The sequence below is a fragment of the Balaenoptera ricei genome, chromosome 3 (genome assembly GCF_028023285.1).
Source record: "Balaenoptera ricei isolate mBalRic1 chromosome 3, mBalRic1.hap2, whole genome shotgun sequence".
Taxonomy (NCBI): domain Eukaryota; kingdom Metazoa; phylum Chordata; class Mammalia; order Artiodactyla; family Balaenopteridae; genus Balaenoptera; species Balaenoptera ricei.
The window spans coordinates 120,404,438-120,424,376 of NC_082641.1; the positions used below are offsets into that span (position 1 = coordinate 120,404,438).

The following is a 19,939-nucleotide window of genomic DNA, read 5'->3' on the forward strand; positions in this document are numbered from 1 at the left end:
GCTGACTCCTTCAGTTTATAGATGGGACAGTAGAGACCCGCAGAGGGTGAGAGACTTACCCAGTGACACAAGGCAATCGGGGGGCCATCTTGGAACTATCACCCAGCTCTTGACCAGCATCTCACCCATATTTCCTAGCAGGTAAAAAGTCCCCTTAGGGTGTCATGGCTCTTTTTTCAGAGATGCTTGGCTCTGTTCCTCAAAGGGTTAAATAAGTGGCTCTCAACCAACAGTGGCCATGACAATCATTTGGAATATCCTTTTTTTTTTTTAAGTTATGACCAGTTTCATGCTATGCCTTTTCATACCTACAGAATCATAAGCACCAAAGAAAGATTTGGGCACTATGATTTTTTTTCTAAAGCAGAGGCTTTATTATCTTATTTAATAATGTCAGCATATCAGGGATTGGCAAACTATGGCCCACAGGCCAAATCCAGCTCACCACCTACTTTTGTATGGCCCATGAGCTCAACATGGTATTTACAGATGAACATTTGCAATTGACTTGATGATGAGAAACATTTTGAACTCTATTTAAGCTAAATGTTATCCTTCCTCTATAAAAAATGCTATTCTTCTGATTAGTCAATCTGTATTTCAAAAAATTGTACTCCTTGGAAAAGATACTCCAAGTGGTTGTGCTGACCACTCTTGCCTGAGAACCAGTTCTTTAACCCCTGGATGAACCAAGCCAAGCATCTCTGAAAAGAGCTATGCAACCCTAAGATTGATTTTCACCTGCTAGGAATATTATACCTGTATTTCAAAAACTTACTATATTTTGAATTTTGTCAAGAAAAAATTGTGGGAATTTGTCTTCTCTCTTGTTTTACAAGTACCTGTATAATATCATTGATTTGACTTGCCTCCTGGCCTGCAAAACCTAAAATATTTACCAGCCTGTCCTTTATAAGAAAAAGCTTGCCGACTCTTTCAGTGTGTCATTGTTTTTTATTGGGGTACATTCCCTTTTATGAATTCTATAAATCATTAAAGGGTTTTCTATTGTAAAAGTAATATATTCTCCTTATAACATTGAAATTCACGGAAGTATATGAAGTAAAAAATGATTGGTCTCATCCCCCAGTGTTAGCACTTAAGAGTTTGTAATGTGTCTCTGTCCAGACTTTGCCACGTACTAGCTGTGAGACCTCAGTTAACCTCTCTAAGCCTCTCAGATTCTCCATCTGTAAAACAGTGATAATAACCGTTCCTACCCAACAGAATTGTTGCATAGATAATTTGAGATAATTCCTGTAAATTGCTTAGTGTGTTGCCTGGTGTGCAGTTAATGCTTAATGATTTGTAACTAATTACATTTTTTTCTTCCTTTTTAGTTTATATACAAACATAAGTTTGGGTTTTTTTTAAAGGAGGAATATGATTTTTTTTTCTTTTTTTACAATAAAGTCCAGAGGTGATTCTGATGTGCACACACTTAAGCGCTGAAGTAAATACTGGGAAGTAGGTAATTATAGAAGGGATTTCTATTTGGGGGCCAGAATTGCCTTCCACAACCAGGGAAGAGGAGCACAAACCAGGGAAGAGGAGAAGGTAATGGTTTTCTTCAGCGAACCTGTAGGGTAGTATAAAATTCACACAAGTAAATGTTATTTCTGTTTTCCAGGTCTACAACTCGAACAAGGACAGCCAGAGCGAAGGGAGTAAGTATGTTGCTTGGATACTTTTCTACAGGTGGGGGTGGACCTGGTCCTGGAGAAGTTGCTATTCTGGGGAAGAACCACCAGGAGGTGCTGTGGGCATGTTGGGTCGCCCCATTTCCCCAGTGCAGCCGAGCTACTTCTGCTGCAGCTTATGGTGTCAGTGACTCCAGGATGGTCAGTGAGCCTGACTGGCAAGGCCGTGATGACATCTTGCACTGTATAACCCTTCACACTGTACAAAGAATTTTTATGTACATTATCTCAGTTAATCCTTTGTTGTCTTAAGAATGTAGCTCCAGTCACCACTTAAAAGTCACTTAATCCGATAACACCCAGCTCCCCCAGCGCCCTGTCCTGTGGGAAGCCAGAATTGACTTTTCCTCCCTCACAGTCTCGCTCCAAGGACTGGAGAGCCAGAACCATCTTAGTGATAGCTTAGTAACTAACTCTGTGTTCCTTGTTGCCACTTTGGGGAGTTAAGAGTGGAGACGAAGAACTCTGTCATAATATTCTTCTTTGCTGGGAGTGACCCTGGGCAGCCTCTGTAGAATATACAGCACATTTCCTCTGCTACTGGCTCTGAGCACTCTGGTTAATCATGATTTCCAAGGGCACCTGTAACCTTGTAAAGATGATGGGATTAAAATGAAACCGCTATTGCTAGAGTGTTTGGGCTGATTATCTCCTTGGTGCACAGGGGAAAAAACAAATTCCTGCCACGTTGCTACCAGAGTACAAAGGAAATTCTGTCCCCTTGCCTCAGATTTGCTTTGTAAAATCCACTTGGAAAAAAAATTCCAAGATAGCCCTACCATGACTTCCAGTAGTGTCAGTAAAACAGTACCTCTTCATGTGGACAAAAGGCTGGGCTGTTTTATGTGTGTGTGAAATCCATTCTAGGACAGAGCTTTTCTTTCTTTCATTCCTTCCAAAATACAGATTCTACCAGAAGTTTTAAATAAAATATTAAGTAATTTGGAATGGTTGCTATTGGTAGGTTAAGAGGCCTTTAGGAGAGGAAAAAATGTTTCTTTTTTTTCCTTCAGGAATTGAACAAGGGGAAATTTTTTTCAAGTAAATATTCAAGGAAAAAAGTCATTCTCCCCCCCCCCCCCCCGCCCCCCCGCCCCGTGTCAGGTGGGATTGTTTTAGAATATCTGAAATCAACTCTGGTTAACTTGGCCTAAAATAACAGTACAAAAATAATAATAATAATAATAATAATAATGAAAGAATACAGAAGCCTTCAGTGTAACTCACAGTAAGGTAGGAAGACCTGAAGAACCAAGGCTTAAAAACAGACCAGTTCTGGAGACCCAGGGACCAATGAGAAAGGGTCTTCTGGATGATATTTGCAGGATGGTAAAGCCCTTAAACTGTTTTTTAGTCCTTGCCTCACTCTTCTGAAGGTCCAGATTCCCAGGAAAGATAGCATCAAGGTGGTCTAGCTGTGGTCCACCCAGGGGAAGACAACACACCTTGACTGATGGTTTCAACAGTATTCATAAAATGGGAGCAGGGTGGTTTACCAAAGGGAGATCGGGGAAGCCACCGGGACAAGAGAGGATAGATGCCAAGCAGGCTGAAATAACAGATGCCCACACCATGCCCTAACCTGGGAGACACTTCTATCATGAAGGACCCAGGAACTGTGGGGGACGAGATGCATATGAATGGAGAGCCCCCCACTTCACCCCACACCAGAAGTTTGCCTGTAACTTTTGACCTTACGAACCTACTTCTCTCCCCTTGAGATAAGTGCCACTAGATTTGAAAGACGACCATGACTCTGCTGGTGGGCGTGGCAGCTGGTTGTACTGTTTTGTAAGGCCTTTGGGGCATATGTATCGGAAGCCTTTAAAAAGTAAATATCCTTTGACCCAGCGATTTGTCCTAAAGAATAGGCTGGAGTGCAAAGATGTTTCTGTAAAAAAGTTCACTGGAGCATCGGTAATAATAGTGAAGAATTGGAGACAATCTAAACGTTCAATAGGAAGTCCATTAAAAATATCATAAAGTACTATGTAGCCTTCAAAAAGAACAAGAGAGATCTTGGTATATTTGCAGAAATGGTATCCACAGTATACTGTTCATTGAGTTTTTTAAAATTCAGGTTGTGGAACCATGCATTTATTAAAATAAAATAGTTGACTCATCTAGATACATTGATAGGAAAAAAGTCTGGAAATACATTTATCATTAAACTCTTACTCAGGATAGATGGCAGATTATTGCGAGACACTGACCTTCTACTTTAAATATTCTGTGTACTTTGCATTGTCGACAAAGAGTATGTATTTTACAATAATGGCGATTAATAGGTAGCGTTTATCGACTGCTTACTGTGTTTCAGCGTGTTTTATCCATATTAGCTCATTTAATGCTCACAGCACTGACTGAGGTAGGTGCTTTTGACCTACTTTGTAGATTAGGAAATTGAGGTTGGTGAACTCAAGAGATGTGATTTAATCTGAGTTCTGTCTGATTCTAACGTCTTTGCTGTTAACCACAAGAATATTCTACCTCCCTAGGAAAAGAACAATACAGAAAGTTCTATCTTGGGAAACACAGACACTTGCAACATTTTGCTTTCGGCGTCCCATTATCCACGGGGTGCAGAGAGTTGGCTGCCTCGAGTCTCTGATGATTCTTCAATGGCTTATTACCCTTTCATTTAGGAAGTGGGAAAGAAAAAGATGTGCTAAACATATTGGCCACTTTTCCAGGAGTACTTTTGATAGAAACAGGTTTTCTAGGGTATTGCTATTCTTTTTTTTAAATAAATTTATTTATTTTTGGCTGTGTTGGGTCTTTGTTGCTGTGCGTAGGCTTTCTTTAGTTTCGGCAAGCTGGGGCTACTCTTCATTGCGGTGCACGGGCTTCTCATTGCGGTGGCTTCTCTGTTGCGGAGCACGGGCTCTAGGCACACGGGCTTCAGTAGTTGTGGCATGCTGGCTCAGTAGTTGTGTCTTGCGGGCTCTAGAGCACAGGCTCAGTAGTTGTGGCGCACGGGCTTAGTTGCTCCGCGGCATGTGGGATCTTCCCGGACCAGGGCTCGAACCCGTGTCCCCTGCATTGGCAGGCAGACTCTCAACCACTGCGCCACCAGGGAAGTCCTGGGTATTACTATTCTAAAAGATGTTCTGTTCACTGATTTCCAAGCTGGCAAAACCAGAGGACTGTTCTGGGTTGGTGCTTCCTCCCGTCCTTTGGCATTAGGAACCCCTGTTCACATCACACAAGCCTTAGGTTGTCTTCCCCTCCCCTCCAGAGCGCTTGTCTCTTTCGTATTCCTCATGGCAGTGATTTGCAGTTTCACTGCGCTCATCGCCACAGGTGGCGCTATTGCCCAGGGTCTGATTGTTCTGCAACTCTGTTTATATGACAGTCAAAACTTTTTTAAAGGTAAGAAGTCAATCTGATAGGAATTTAAGAGCGGGGCATTGCACTTTTCGCCTTTAATAGCCATTTCAAAATGTCTAGCATTTTCCTTTCTAGAAAATATTTTGGTGGGAATTTGAATGCCAGCATTTTATCACAGAACCAGAATGTTTTCAAGAGACAGGTAGCAAAAGGGAATTCCTTTGGGGACACTTCTGAATTTGTTGCTTTTCTCTTGAAGTTTCTCTCAGGCCGTACAGTGCCTGTGGGGTATAAGACAGGGCCGTAAATAATGTCTGGCAGCTGCTGGTATTTTCCAAATGGCCCAGTTGCCAGGAGAGGATGGCAGCAGATAAATGCATACACATTTCTTTGCAGAGCCTTTTTCCCCTCCTCTTTCTTCTCTGGATCTCAGGTATAGTGAGTGATTTAATCATAATCCCCGGTTTGTGGCACATGATCATCACAGGCCCCTCCCTTTCGCCCTTCATTCATTCATTTATTCATTCACTCACTCCCTTTTAGTTCTTTTCCCACCTCCTATTCCTGTCCTCCCCTTCACCGTTCTAATGTGTACCTTTAAAGTGTATTCTTGGACAATGAGTATCTTTTATCTTCCTGTGTTTTTAAGTTACATAAATGTTTGTCTTGTTCTGTTTCCTGCTGTGCCCCCTCAGCATTGTGTTAGGAGCCGTCCATATTCCCCTGTCTACCTCCAGACTGTGGCTTCCGTCTGCTGCACACTCCACGGTGTGTAACGCTGTGCAGAGATGCACTCCACTCCGCGTGCCTCCCAGTCCTCATCACCACTAACAATACCACAAGGAGCGTCTTTGTACATGTCCACCTGTGTGAGAATCTCTTTGGGGTTTACCCTCAAGGAGAGTTGCTGGTTAGCCAGAGGGTGTGTGTGTACTTAGTTTGAGGGAAGGCTCTCACCTTGTGACCTAGACTGGCCTTTCCCCAGTCCTCCCAGCCCGACAAGAGTATTTCCCCATTCCTGCCAACTCTTCTCATTATATTCAGCTTTCTAATTTTTTGCCAGTCTAATAGATATAAAATGGTAGCTCATTGTTGTCTTAATTTGTATTTCTCTAATAATTAACGTGTTTGAGTATCTCTTCATATGCCTGTTTACTGGGTATCCTCTTCTGCTTTTTGGCTATTTGTGTCCTTTGCCCATTTTTCTATTGTAGTTACCTTTTTTTTTTTTTTTACTGCTGATTTGTAAAGTTCCTTCTGTATTCTAGATATTAGTTCCTTGCTAATTGTAGATTTTTTTAAAAATTTATTTATTTTTGGCTGTGTTGGGTCTTCGTTGCTGCACGTGGGCTTTCTCTAGTTGCGGCAAGTGAGGGCGACTCTTCGTTGTGGTGCGCGGGCTTCTCACTGCAGTGGCTTCTCTTGTTGTGGAGCACAGGCTCTAGGTTCGCAGGCTTCAGTAGTTGTGGCATGTGGGCTCAGTAGTTGTGGCTCACGAGCTCTGGAGCGCAGGCTCAGTAGTTGTGGTGCACGGGCTTAGTTGCTCTGCGGCATGTGGGATCTTCCCGGACCAGGGCTCGAACCCATGTCCCCTGCATTGGCAGGCAGACTCTCAACCACTGCGCCACCAGGGAAGCCCAATTGTAGATATTTTAAATATATCTTCCCATTTTGCCATCTGACAATTAATACTATGTGTGATATCTTTCCTTGAGTATAAAGTCTTACTTTTTATATATTCAAAAAACTTTTTGCCTTCTGGTTTACAATTTTCAAGTTGTGTTTTGAAAAAGGCCTTTCTGACCCATGTCACAAAGATATGCACCTACATTTTCTTTTATTGGCTTCATGATTTTGTCTTTCACACTTCGGTTTCTAATCCAACTGATATCTACCATTGTATATGGTGTTTCATGAAGATTCAGTTTAGTTTTTATCCACATGAAAAGCCAGTTTTCCCAACAACATCTACCAAGCTATCCATTCTCACCCTCTTTGACTTGTGATACCAGCTTTATTGTGTATTAAGTTTGCACAGCTGAACTCTGTCTCTGAGCTCTTTATTTCCTTGGTCTGTCTGTTCTTGTGCTAATACCTCTCCAGCTTAAGTCTCCTCTCTTTACTCTCCTTTTTAAGGGTTGACATAGCTGACTGTGGACCTTTATCCTTCTATATAAATTCTAGCTTAAGTTTGATAAGTTCCTCAAAAATTTAAAATTTTCATTTTGGATTGCATTGAAGTGTACAGGTTAATTTGTGGAAAAATGACACTTTAAAAAATATTAGTAATGGTTTAATCATTGAATGTTGTTTCTCACAGTATGCTTTACAAGTAACAAATATTTTTTAAAATAAAAAAAATTTTATTGAAGTATAGTTGATTTACAGTATTGTGTTCGTTTCAGGTGTACAGCAAATTGATTCAGTTATACGTATATATTCTTTTTTTTTTCTTTTTTTTATAATTACACATTTTTTCTTGTGATAACAACTTTTTTAATTAATTTATTTATTTATGGCTGTGTTGGGTCTTGGTTTCTGTGCGAGGGCTTTCTCTAGTTGCGGCAAGTGGGGGCCACTCTTCATCGCGGTGCGCGGGCCTCTCATTATCGCGGCCTCTCATTGTGGAGCACAGGCTCCAGACGCGCAGGCTCAGTAATTGTGGCTCACGGGCCTAGTTGCTCCGCGGCATGTGGGATCTTCCCAGACCAGGGCTCGAACCCGTGTCCCCTGCATTGGCAGGCAGATTCTCAACCACTGCGCCGCCAGGGAAGCCCACATATATATTCTTTTCCAGGTTCTTTTCCATTATAGGGTATTACTAGATACTGGATATAGTTCCCTGTGCTATATAGTAAATCCTTGTTGCTTATCTATTTTATATATAGAAGTATCTGTTAATCACATACTCCTAATTTATCCCTCCCCCACCTTTCCCCTTTGGTGACCATAATTTTGTTTTCTGTGTCTGTGAGTCTGTTTCTGTTTTGTAAATAAGTTCATTTGTATTATTTTTTAGATTCTACATATAAGTGATATAATATTTGTCTTTCTCTGTCTGATTTATTTCACTTAGTATGAGTATGATAGTCTCTAGGTCCTTTCATGTTGCTGCAAATGGCAATAATTTTTATGGCTGAGTAATATTCCATTGTGTATATATACTCCTTCTTTATCCATTCATCTGTCAATTGACATTCAGGTTGTTTCCATGTCTTGGCTATTGTAAATAGTGCTGCTGTGAACATTGGGGTGCATGTATCTTTTCAAATCAGAGTTTTTGTCTTTTCCAGATATATGCCCAGGAGTGAGATTCCTGGATCATACGGTAACTCTATTTTTAGTTTTTTAAGGAGGCTCCATATTGTTCTCCATAGTGGCTGCACCAATTTACATTCCCACCAGCAGCGTAGGAGGGTTCCCTTTTCTCCACACTCTCTCCAGCATTTATTTTTGTAGACTTTTCGATGATGGTCATTCTGACTGGTGTGAGGTGATAACGTCATTGTAGTTTTGATTTGTATTTTCTCTAATAATTAATGATGTGGAGCATCTTTTCATATGCCTGTTGGCTGTCTGTATATCTTTTTAAAATTTTTTATTATTTATTTATTTTTATTTTTTATTTTTGGCTGCATTCGGCCTTCGTTGCTGCACACGGGGGCTACTCTTCGTTGTGGTGCGCAGGCTTCTCATTGCGGTGGCTTCTCTTGTTGCGGAGCACGGGCTCTAGGCGCACGGGCTTCAGTAGTTGCGGCTCGCGGGCTCTAGAGCACAGGCTCAGTAGTTGTGGCACACGGGCTTAGTTGCTCCGTGGCATGTGGGATCATCCCGGACCAGGGATTAAACCTGTGTCCCCTGGATTGGCAGGCAGATTCTTAACTGCTGCGCCACCAGAGAAGTCCCTATCTGTATGTCTTGTTTGGAGAAATGTCTATTTAGAAATGTTCTAACTTCATTGGTTTATGTACAGCTGGGAAAATTGACACTTTTATAATACTAAGTCACCTCCTCCAAGAGCTTTGAATGTCTTTCCATTTATTAAGACCTTTACTTTTCTGCCTAGAAGTCTTCTGTTTTCTTGGTTGAGTTAATCCCTACATACTAAATTCAAAAACCAATGTGCTATTTTTGGCAGTTATATGAGCCGCTCAACCGTGGATCCGGCTGCCATCAGGAACCTTCCCTGAGTTTGTTCCTGGAATGTCAGGAATATACGTCAGTGACACTGAGTTTTCTCTAGTTGGTCAAGTTCTTACCCAGTAGTGGAGGGAAGGGAAAAGATGGGAGTAAGAATAGATACAGAAGAAGGAAGTCTGGTTTGTTGCTTCCTAAGCTTCTTTACTGAGAAGGTGATCACACCAGTGTCAATCATTCTAAACGGCAAATGTCTGTCATTGATTTTCCCCTTTATTATTACAAAGAACAGGACTCTGCCCTGGGCAGGGACCCCTCCTCTTCCCATTTACCCTTTGCTACCTTAATGTGTATCTCCTGAGTCTACATGTCCTGTTTCTTGCTTTACGTTGGCTGCAGTTGTGAGATTTACTCCCCAAAGGCTCTATGAGAATTGGTTCATTCTCCTTTGAAATGAGCCCAGGTCAGAAGCAGAAGGGGGAGCTAGGAAGGGACCTATTCTCAGCGCCGCTGCTGTTGTCCTGTAGTCCCACCTGAGAGACAGTTGGGAAGCCGAGAACTTCTCAGAGAGGGTACACAGTCGGTGCATGAGAGCAAGGGAAAGGCAGGCTTTTCTAGTGTGAGTTCATCTTTACCAAGTTTGAAGTTTTAAATAATAAATGTCACTGCCTACTTAGCTCTGAAAAGATTAGCTTGTTTACAGAAATGCTGCTCTCCCGCTGCTCTGCCAGCTGTTTGGAGACTGACAGACTGAGACAGAGAGGGATGTCTCCTAATCTTGGCTTCTAGTGCCACTTCCCTTACTGTGAGTATTAACTCGAATTCCATGGGTCAGTCGGGTCATTTAAAAGGAATATGCCCGAGTTGCCCTAGGTGTGCCTTGTCACACATTGTTGGCCCCAGCTGGCTTTTGAGAAGAATATTGCAGCCATTTTCTCTGCTTCCCACTCTTGTTGAACATGTTCTTTGCATCTACCTGAACCTCTCACTAGACTTAACTGTAGGAGTCCAGGCTTCGTTCAACTAATACCTCTTGGAATTCTTAAGAGCCATGGCCCAGGGTGACATGAGTACTGAGGGGTAAGGACACCAACCAGCAGTACAGTTGCCTCTACCTTTAAGGAGTATATGGTCTGCTGATGAAGTTAAGACCCCTGGGAGATGATAGACCTATGGCCCATCACACATGTGTGGGTGTGTAGTACCCGTGCACTCTGCAGATGCACTCATGTGCAGACAGGTGCCCACAGCCAATTGGAATGGGCCTCCATCTAGGCTAGAAAGACTTAAAAAGTGCCCTCCCTTCTCTCCAGAAGAAGGAAATATAATTCTTCCTCTTTGCTTCCCAGTCTTAATCCCTTCATTCCTTCCAGTTTGTTTTTTATTTTATTTTTTATACAGCAGGTTCTTATTAGTTATCCATTTTGTACATATTTATTTTATTTATTTTATTTTTAGCTGCATTGGGTCTTCATTGCTGCGCTTGGGCTCTCTCTAGCTGCGATGAGCGGGGGCCACTCTTTGTTGGGATGCGCGGGCTTCTCATTGCAGTGGCTTCTCTTGTTGCGGAGCACAGGCTCTAGGTGCACAGGCTTCAGTAGTCGTGGCTCACAGGCTCTAGAGTGCAGGCTCAGTAGTTGTGGCACACAAGCTTAGTTGCTCTGCAGCATGTGGGATCTTCCTGGACCAGGGCTCGAACCCTTGTCCCCTGCATTGGCAGGTGGATTCTTAACCACTGCGCCACCAGGGAAGCCCAGTATATTTTCTTAATATAATCTCTACTATGCATTTTTAAATAGCTGAGATTATTTTGTATTTTTTTTTAATTTTTGAATTTTATTTTATTTATTTTTTATACAGCAGGTTCTTTCTTTTTTTAAATTTTATTTATTTATTTATTTATTTATTTCTGTGTTGGGTCTTCGTTTCTGTGCGAGGGCTTTCTCTAGTTGTGGCAAGTGGGGGCCACTCTTCATCGCGGTGCGCGGGCCTCTCACTATCGCGGCCTCTCTTGTTGCGGGGCACAGGCTTCAGACGCGAAGGCTCAGTAATTGTGGCTCATGGGCCTGGTTGCTCCGCAGCATGTGGAATCTTCCCAGACCAGGGCCCGAACCCGTGTCCCCTGCACTGGCAGGCAGACTCCCAACCACTGCGCCACCAGGCAAGCCCCCAGCAGGTTCTTATTAGTCATCCATCTTATACACATCAGTGTATACGTGTCAATCCCAATCTCCCAATTCATCACACCACCACCACCCCCCGCCACTTTCTCCCCTTGGTGTCCATACGTTTGTTGTCTACGTCTGTGTCTCAATTTCTGCCCTGCAAACCAGTTCATCTGTACCATTTTTCTAGGTTCCACATATATGCGTTAATATACGATATTTGTTTTTCTCTTTCTGACTTACTTCACTCTGTATGACAGTCTCTAGATCCATCCATGTCTCTACAAATGACCCAATTTCGTTCCTTTTTATGGCTGAGTAATATTCCATTGTATATATGTACCACATCTTCTTTATCCATTCATCTGTCAGTGGGCATTTAGGTGGCTTCCATGACCTGGCTATTGTAAATAGTGCTGCAGTGAACATTGGGGTGCATGCGTCTTTTTGAATTATGGTTTTCTCTGGGTATATGCCCAGTAGTGGAATTGCTGGGTCATATGGTTACTCTATTTTTAGTTTTTTAAGGAACCTCCATACTGTTCTCCATAGTGGCTGTATCAATTTACATTCCCACCAACAATGCAAGAGGGTTCCCTTTTCTCCACACCCTCTCCAGCACTTGTTGTTTGTAGATTTTCTGATGATCCCATTCTAACTGGTGTGAGGTGATACCTCATTGTAGTTTTGATTTGCATTTCTTCAATAATTAGTGATGTTGAGCAGCTTTTCATGTGCTTCTTGGCCATCTGTATGTCTTCTTTGGAGAAACGTCTATTTAAGTCTCCTGCCCATTTTTTGATTGGGTTGTTTGCTTTTTTAATATTGAGCTGCATGGGCTGTGTATGTATTTTGGAGATTAATCCTTTGTCCGTTGATTCATTTGCAAATATTTTCTCCCATTCTGAGGGTTGTCTTTTCATCTTGTTTGTAGTTTCCTTTGCTTTGCAAAAGGTTTTAAGATTCATTAGGTCCCCTTTGTTTATTTTTGTTTTTATTTCCATTATTCTAGCAGGTGGATCAAAAAAGATCTTGTTGTGATTTATGTCAAAGATTGTTCTTCCTATGTTTTCCTCTAAGAGTTTTAGAGTGTCCACTCTTACATTTAGGTCTCTAATCCATTTTGAGTTTATTTTTGTGTATGGTGTTAGGGAGTGTTCTAATTTCATTCTTTTACATGTAGCTGTCCAGTTTTCCCAGCACCACTTATTGAAGAGACTGTCTTTTCTCCATTGTATATCCTTGCCTCCTTTGGCATAGATTAGTTGACCATAGGTGCATGGGTTTATCTCTGGGCTTTCAATTCTGTTCCGTTGATCTGTATTTCTGCTTTTGTGCCAGTACCATATTGTCTTGATTACTGTAGCTTTGTAGTATAGTCTGAAGTCAGGGAGTCTGATTCCTCCAGCTCTGATTTTTTCCCTCAAGACTGCTTTGGCTATTCGGGGTCTTTTGTGTTCCCATACACATTTTAAGATTTTTTCTTCTAGTTCTGTAAAAAATGCCATTGGTAATTTGATAGGGATTGCATTGAATCTGTAGATTGCTTTGGGTAGTATAGTCATTTTCACAATATTGATTCTTCCAATCCAAGAACATGGTATATCTCTCCATCTGTTGGTTACATCTTTAATTTCTTTCATCAGTGTCTTATAGTTTTCTGCATACAGGTCTATCTTTCGACTGTAGTCTCTTCACATATTTTCTCGGGTCCTTTCTCTGTCTCTTCTCCTTCTGGGGCCCCTATAATGCGAATGTTGTTGTGTTTAATGTTGTCCCAGAGGTCTCTTAGGCTGTCTTCATTTCTTTTCATTCTTTTTTCTTTATTCTGTTCCACGGCAGTGAATTCCACCATTCTGTCTTCCAGGTCACTTATCCGTTCTTCTGCCTCAGTTATTCTGCTATTGCTTCCTTCTAGTGTAGTTTTCATTTCAGTTATTGTATTGGTCATCTCTGTTTGTTTGTTCTTTAATTCTTCTAGGTCTTTGTTAAACATTTCTTGCATCTTCTTGATCTTTGCCTCCATTCTTTTTCCGAGGTCCTGGATCATCTTCACTATCATTATTCTGAATTCTTTTTCTGGAAAGTTGCCTATCTCCACTTCATTTAGTTGTTTTTCCTGGGTTTTATCTTGTTCCTTCATCTGGTAGATAGCCCTCTGCCTTTTCATCTTGTCTGTCTTTCTGTGAATGTGTTTTTTGTTCCACAGACTGCAGGATTGTAGTCCTTCTTGCTTCTGCTGTCTGCCCTCTGGTGGATGAGGCTATCTAAAAGTCTTGTCCCTTCCAGTTTGTTTTTAACCTAGTACTTTGACAGAAATCCTTTGTATTTGCATAATGCTCAAGAACCCACTGCAGTTTACCAACTTGTCATTCACAGTGGCAATGAGGGGAAGAGCAGTGATAGGAGAAAGTTTGCAAAGTTGGAATAAGGATCTAGTTATCTGTAGGGTGCAGACATTGAATCTCTGAACCTCATTCCTAAGGGGGTTGACAAAGTTGTATTTTTGCTTATTATAAAAATATTATGAACTCATTGTGGAATATTAAGGAAATTGCAAGGATTTTCAAAAATTCAGTAAAACTCATCTATAATATCATCCCCAGAGATACTTCTTTTCTTCCTTGCCTTTTTTTTTTCATGATGTCTTATATTTATTTTGCCAATATCAATATGTATTTTGACTTAACTGGCATTATACTGAATATGCTGTTGGCATTCTGCTTTTAAAAATTCTCAAGCATTTTCCCAGTTGATGAAAGCCATTTATAAATATTGTTTGTAATGGTTGTTGAATGCTCTGTCATAATTTTACATCCTAATTTGTTGAACCATTTCCTGTCAGTGGTCTTGAATGTCCTTTCCAGAGTTTTTCTTTTACGAATGACATCAGGCTGAGCATCCTTGTGCATCAGTCTTTGTACATATTTCAGGTTATTTCCTGTGGGAAGGTCCTGCTGGGTGGACTGGGAGAGCTTTTGTTTCCGTGAAGAGTAGTGTTTGAATGGTGCAGATTATCGTGCAGGCCCTGTGGCCATGGAACTGCAGGTCAGTGCTGGGCCTCTCTAAGCTTCTGTTTCATCGTCTGTAAATGGGGATAAATCACAACCCCTGCCTCATAGCCTTGCTGTGAGGATAACAGCTCAGCACATTATCTGGCATATTAGTGAATAAGTGCCTAATTACCGTTGTTGTTGTCCTTATTGTTATCTGGTCATGCCTCTCCCATATGAGGAGGAAAGAGCACACTGGATTGGCTAAACCGCTTCAGAGGGGAGCAGGGGAGGAGAACGAAGGGCAGCAGCCAACACCCGTGCTGATTCGGGCTTGATGCCTTATGTTAATTCACTGAATCCTCACGACTGCATTTTTCAAAGTGGGGTATGTGCACTGCTGGTGATACCCAAGATCATTTTGGGTAGGACCGGACAAACATTTTCAGTTGCCATTTAAATTTATATATTTATTTAATGTGTACTGGGGGCGAGGAACACAAGTAAACATACCCTCCCCCCCTGCCCCAGTTTTCTAAATGTTACTGCTTAGCACAGGGGTTGGCTTTTTCAGGAAAGGGCCAGATTTTCAGATTTGCGGTACCGTTTAACTCTGCTATGGTGGTGTGAATGCAGCCGTAGACAATACGGAAACGCAGGGGGTGGCTTTATTTACAAAACAGGCAGTGGTGAAGTTGGCCCATGGGCTATAAGTTTGTTAACCCTTAGCGTAATACAAAAATAGGTTTTTAAATATTAGTCTATTCAAGACAGCATGAGGTTATGGCAGGGAGCGTGAGTGTGGTACATGGATGGGTACCTTTTGCAGAAATGCTTTTCATAAGTGAGTTGCAAGTGAGCAAACAAGCTTAAAGAAGTCAAGGTACCAGAGTTGAGAAGTAGTGGAGCTGATGTTCAAACCAGAGTCTGCCTGATTGCCAGCATCATTTCCCCCACTATTCTTGATGTGCATGAGATCTTTGCTCTGCCATGCCATCTGTCATTGTGTGGCCAACCCCTTGGGGCTGGAAGGAGTTTCATCATCAGCCTCCAATACCTAACCCACCTGGCTCTTTGCCACTGAGGGGCCATCCCATGTTCCTTCTTAGTGGGCCTCCTCTTGAGAGCCATCTGTTGCTCCTCACATGTCACACATGATGCTGGGAGAGCCAGAGTCACATGTTTCAGTGACTCGAGCTTCCCAGGTACAGAACTGTAACATGACCCACTACTCTCCCATGGGCCTTTGACAACACAACCAAAGCTGCTTTATATGTTGTTTCTGTTACATATGCTCGTTCTTTCGGCCGTTATTCAGGTCAGACTCTCTGATGGTGCTGGGTCAAGGCTTTTCTTGTTTCATGAGGACAAGATTGAGCACTGGGAGAGGAGATGGGAAGGGCATCATTACCTTTGCTCTGCTTGCCCGTTGCCCTGCCTGTGGTTTCTGCATTCCCTTCATCTCTCTGCCTCAGCTTCCCTTGATCTGTAAAACAGAAAAAGAGATTGAGTCTTGAAGCTCGCATGGGAAGGCTTGATGGGATCACATGGGTCACTCTTTTTAAAATGTTCTAAAGCCTTCAGCCATCACTAAAAGTCCAGCAGTCTCATGAAAGCAGCGAAGGGCAGGAAAGAGGCTTTTCTTTTGCCTTTTGCTTCCAGTTGCCTTCAGCCTTTTGCTGTGAGAACACCCACAGTTGAGAGGCCGGGGAAGGCAGCCATGGGTAACCAGGATCCCTATGGGATCAGAGCCATCCAGCGGCTGCCAGGTCTCCACTGGTCGGTGCCTTATAAATAGAACATTTCCCCTCTTAAACCTGGGAAGGATAGACGGCATTAGTGGGCATGGCAGCCTGGCCTCCTGTGCGCTGGCCCACGAGGCAGTCAGCTGAGGGCACCTTCCCCTCCAGGTTTTTTTCCGCGCCTGCCAGGCCAGGCTGATAGAAGACAGGTGCTCACTGCTTCCCTGGCCTGTGTTCCCTTCCCGCTGCCCCCAGCCCCTCTCGGCCCTTCTTTCTCCTTTCCCCTCCATGGCAGGTTTCCGTCACCACCACTTTCGTCTCCTGAGCCACAGTCAGGGGAGATGGCCTCATTCTATTTCTCCAAGTGCTGACCCCCTGCACCCTGCTTTTCCTTATGAGTTGCGTGCACGGCACAGCTGGTTGCTGTGGCCCTTGCGGCGCGGCAACACCCCAGCTTGAGTGTGCTGGGGTCTAGCAAGAGAGGAAGGAGAAGCAACGGGTAGTTGTCTCAGAGATACTATTCTTTGGGTTCCCGGCCCTTTTGTTGGGTGACACCCCATCCCCCAAGGACATGGCTGGCCGTGGTGCTCCTCAGACTCACCTGGACAGTCAGAAGCCTTTCTGCTTGTCCTAGATGACACTTCACAAATCCATCCTCTCGTCAGCCAACTTTAGACTGACAGATGCAGCCAGTGTGTGACTTTGCTGTGGCCTAACATCCCCTTCCGCTCAGCGGTGTGGGCTCTGGACAGACAGCAGGCTGCCGCCTGGCAGGTGCCAGCTGCCCCTTGGCATCCCAGTTTGGGCTTCAGCCAAGCAACAGTGAGCAGGTCCCTGGTGGCATCTTTAACTCTTAAAGCCCAGTGTAAGGGCTGTTGAGACAGAGACTGAAAGATTTTCCCCACTGCCACCAAGTGCAGGCTCTTGATTAATGATATCATTAATGGTAAACATTATCATTAGCACATACTATGTAGGGGGCAGTGTGCTCAGTGTCTGACCTACATTATATTATTTGATCTCTGTAAGAACTCTATGAGACAGATGGTAGTATTGACCCCATTTTCACATGAGAAAACTGAGGCTTCATCCTAAATGCAAACTTGTAGTTACTCAAGATCGTTCCTTCAGACCCTAATCAGTGTTCAGAGTGTGAAACTCCCATTCAACATGTAGGATTTAGCGGAGGCTATCAAGTACTGTTGCCCACAGCGGAGGGATGGGGGGGAGCAGTGAGTAATGGTTGGGAACCTTGGCTCTGGAGTATTATTACACGCGTGGGTTGGAATCCCAGCCTCGTGGCTTGCTGAGTGTGTGGCCTTGGGAAATTAATTTCTCCAGGCCTCGGTTTCTTTATCTGTAAAATGAGGATAGTTTTACTGCCTACATCATTGGTTTGTTGAGAGGATCAAATGGGATTAGAATGGAAATTCTTAAATCAGTGGTGCCTGGTATTCTAAGCAGTCATTAAATGTTGCCCTCTGCTGTTATTATCAATAACATCATCGTTATCTGAAACCAGAGGCTATTTTTTTTTTTTTTTTTTTTTTTTAGTATTCAGGAAGAGTTTAATGATAAGTGACAAAGACTGTGGGTCGAAGATCTTGTTTCCAGTTGTAGCATAACCAAGGTTGGCTGGTGGAGATGGAGTGACAAAATCTCATCTCTTCAGGCTCTGTTTGCTCATTTTTGAAGTAAGAAGGGCAAGCTAGATGCATGCTAGGGTCTAATCCAATTCTAGGACCATTCTGGATTTGCTCTTCCCCTGGCCCACAAGATCCCTCATGATCTGGCTCCTGACAAACTTTCCAACCTCATCGTGTATCCCATCCTCACTCAGCTCCAGCCACGTGGGTCTCTCTTCTGTTTGTTCCAAAACACTAAGCTCCTTCCCAGCTTAGGGCCTTTCCACTAGCAGTTCCCTCCACAGGGAAGCCCTTTCCCTGCATCATCACCCGGTTGGCTCTTTTCTGTCATTCAAGTCACCGATTAACGTCTTTAGTTAGTCTGTCCCCAACATCTCAAGCTAAGTTATTCCCACACCCCAGCACTAACTCTCCATCAATCACCCTGATTTACTATCACCTATCACCATCTGATATTTTCTTGTCTATTTATTTGCTTATTTGTTCATAGTCTGTCTCCTCTCACTCGGTATAAAACCCCATGAGAGTGAGACATTGTCTTATTGTCTTATCTCCAGTGCCTACATAAGAGCATAGCAGCCACTGAGCTCAGCAAATCCAGTGCTGACCACAGGGACAAAAACAGTGCCTTGGATCTAGACGCAGTAGGATTCCTTTCTGAGAGCCACATCATGGAGTAAAGAGCTCGATTAATGCTACATTTCCCCTTTTTTACTCAATTTAGTGGTTTCAGAGTAAACATCAGGGTGACTATGCACAGACCCCATCACAAGAGGTATATTTGTACATCCTTTCTCTCCTGCTGACCTACTTCTCAGTGACAAACCATGAATCTTCAGTGACATCTTCTCCATTTATATTGCCTGCCTAACAAGCAGAAAATAGCATATCCACCTAAGGAGACCAGCCCCTCGCTGCTGTGGACAGCTGTGTAGTTCTGGTTCTGCAGATTCTGGGCTTCAGAATCTGAGTGAGGGAGGTTCAAGTCTAGTGGTCAGAGGGCCTAGAGAGTCTGGATGTGGAGCTCCACATGGTGTTCTGTGATGGCAAGAAAGGTTTCAGGGGTCCTGCTACATCAGTTAACTGAACATTAACTGAAGATGATTCAGTGCTGGTTGCTGCCCTGATGCAAGGGCATTCCTTCTCTCCTAATGGAAGAACAGGGTACCAAACAAGACCACAGCAAACATCTGTCTTGGGTCTCTGACCAGACAGAGAAAGCCACCAGAGGCTATTTTTATAAAAGCCTGACACTGGACAGTTTCTTTTAGAGTTCCTCAGAGTGCCTTCACAGACATTGCTTTATTTGATTTCTACCATGCCTGATCTTCGAGATGAGGAAAAGGGTCAGAGAGGTGATGTATGCCCACGTCATACAACTTCATGGTGACTCCAGGTGCAAATCTTAGGCCTCAGATTCTGAATGGCATCTCTTTCCCTGCCTTTTATTGCCTCAGAGTTTGTTGTGATCAAAAAATAGCAAAACCGTTCCTAGGGCAGATAAGATGGGAGGACGGTTAGGTAGAGGCCGGAAAGGGATCTAGCTGGACAGAGGCAATTGGTTTTCCACTTGAAACAGTTCCACCTTCGGAAAGCTGGCGGTGATCTCTATTGGTTGAGAAATCAGTGCACAGCCCCCCAGGCCTCAAGGCAGAAAGGAATTGAGGCCACTGGACTGTAATTTGTTCTCAGGGTGTCCAGAGTCCCAGGTAGGCGGCAAATGGTCCTGATTAAGATGGTTCACATTACCCAGGCTTGGGTGAAGCTGTGCTCCTTCGCTGCTATCCTGATTAGGAATTTTAAGGGGGACTAGGAGATTGCAGATGTAAAAGTCCACAAGGAAACAGTTCTCCCTACCCCACCCCTCCAAGCTGATCTGCAGGCCTCAGCCTGTACTGTGCAAGAGCCCAGACGCAGCCACTTTGGCTGCCCGTGTCTGGCTGAGAACTGGAGCAATTTACAGCTGTCTTCGAACCTCCGTTGACTCAGGCTGAGAGCTGGCAGGTTTATTCCAAGCCAGGCAGGGATTTCATCTCTTCTCCTGCTACCTATTTTACTTGCTTTACTCTCAGTCCCTCTCAGCTTATTTTTTCTTTATGTGTGTCCCCAGAAACCATGAAAAAGAAGATAGGCTCCTGTGTATGTGGTTGGCTAGGGAAGAAAGTTCTGATTGGTGGCGTTCATGTGTAGAGGCCGGGGGATGAATGAGGTCCCTGTCAGTCCTGC

The 19,939-nt window shown here is 43.3% G+C and overlaps 1 protein-coding gene across 6 annotated transcripts in view; it reads left to right on the top strand.

Moving 5' to 3' along the window:
- ARHGAP26 (Rho GTPase activating protein 26) overlaps positions 1–19,939 on the top strand; it is a 472,664-nt gene that overhangs the window by 245,502 nt on the left and 207,223 nt on the right. For all 6 annotated transcript variants that reach the window (XM_059917368.1, XM_059917369.1, XM_059917371.1 and 3 more), the window contains one exon: positions 1,631–1,667. In XM_059917368.1, the coding sequence (XP_059773351.1) occupies positions 1,631–1,667 (37 nt within the window). The remainder of the gene's footprint in view (positions 1–1,630; positions 1,668–19,939) is intronic.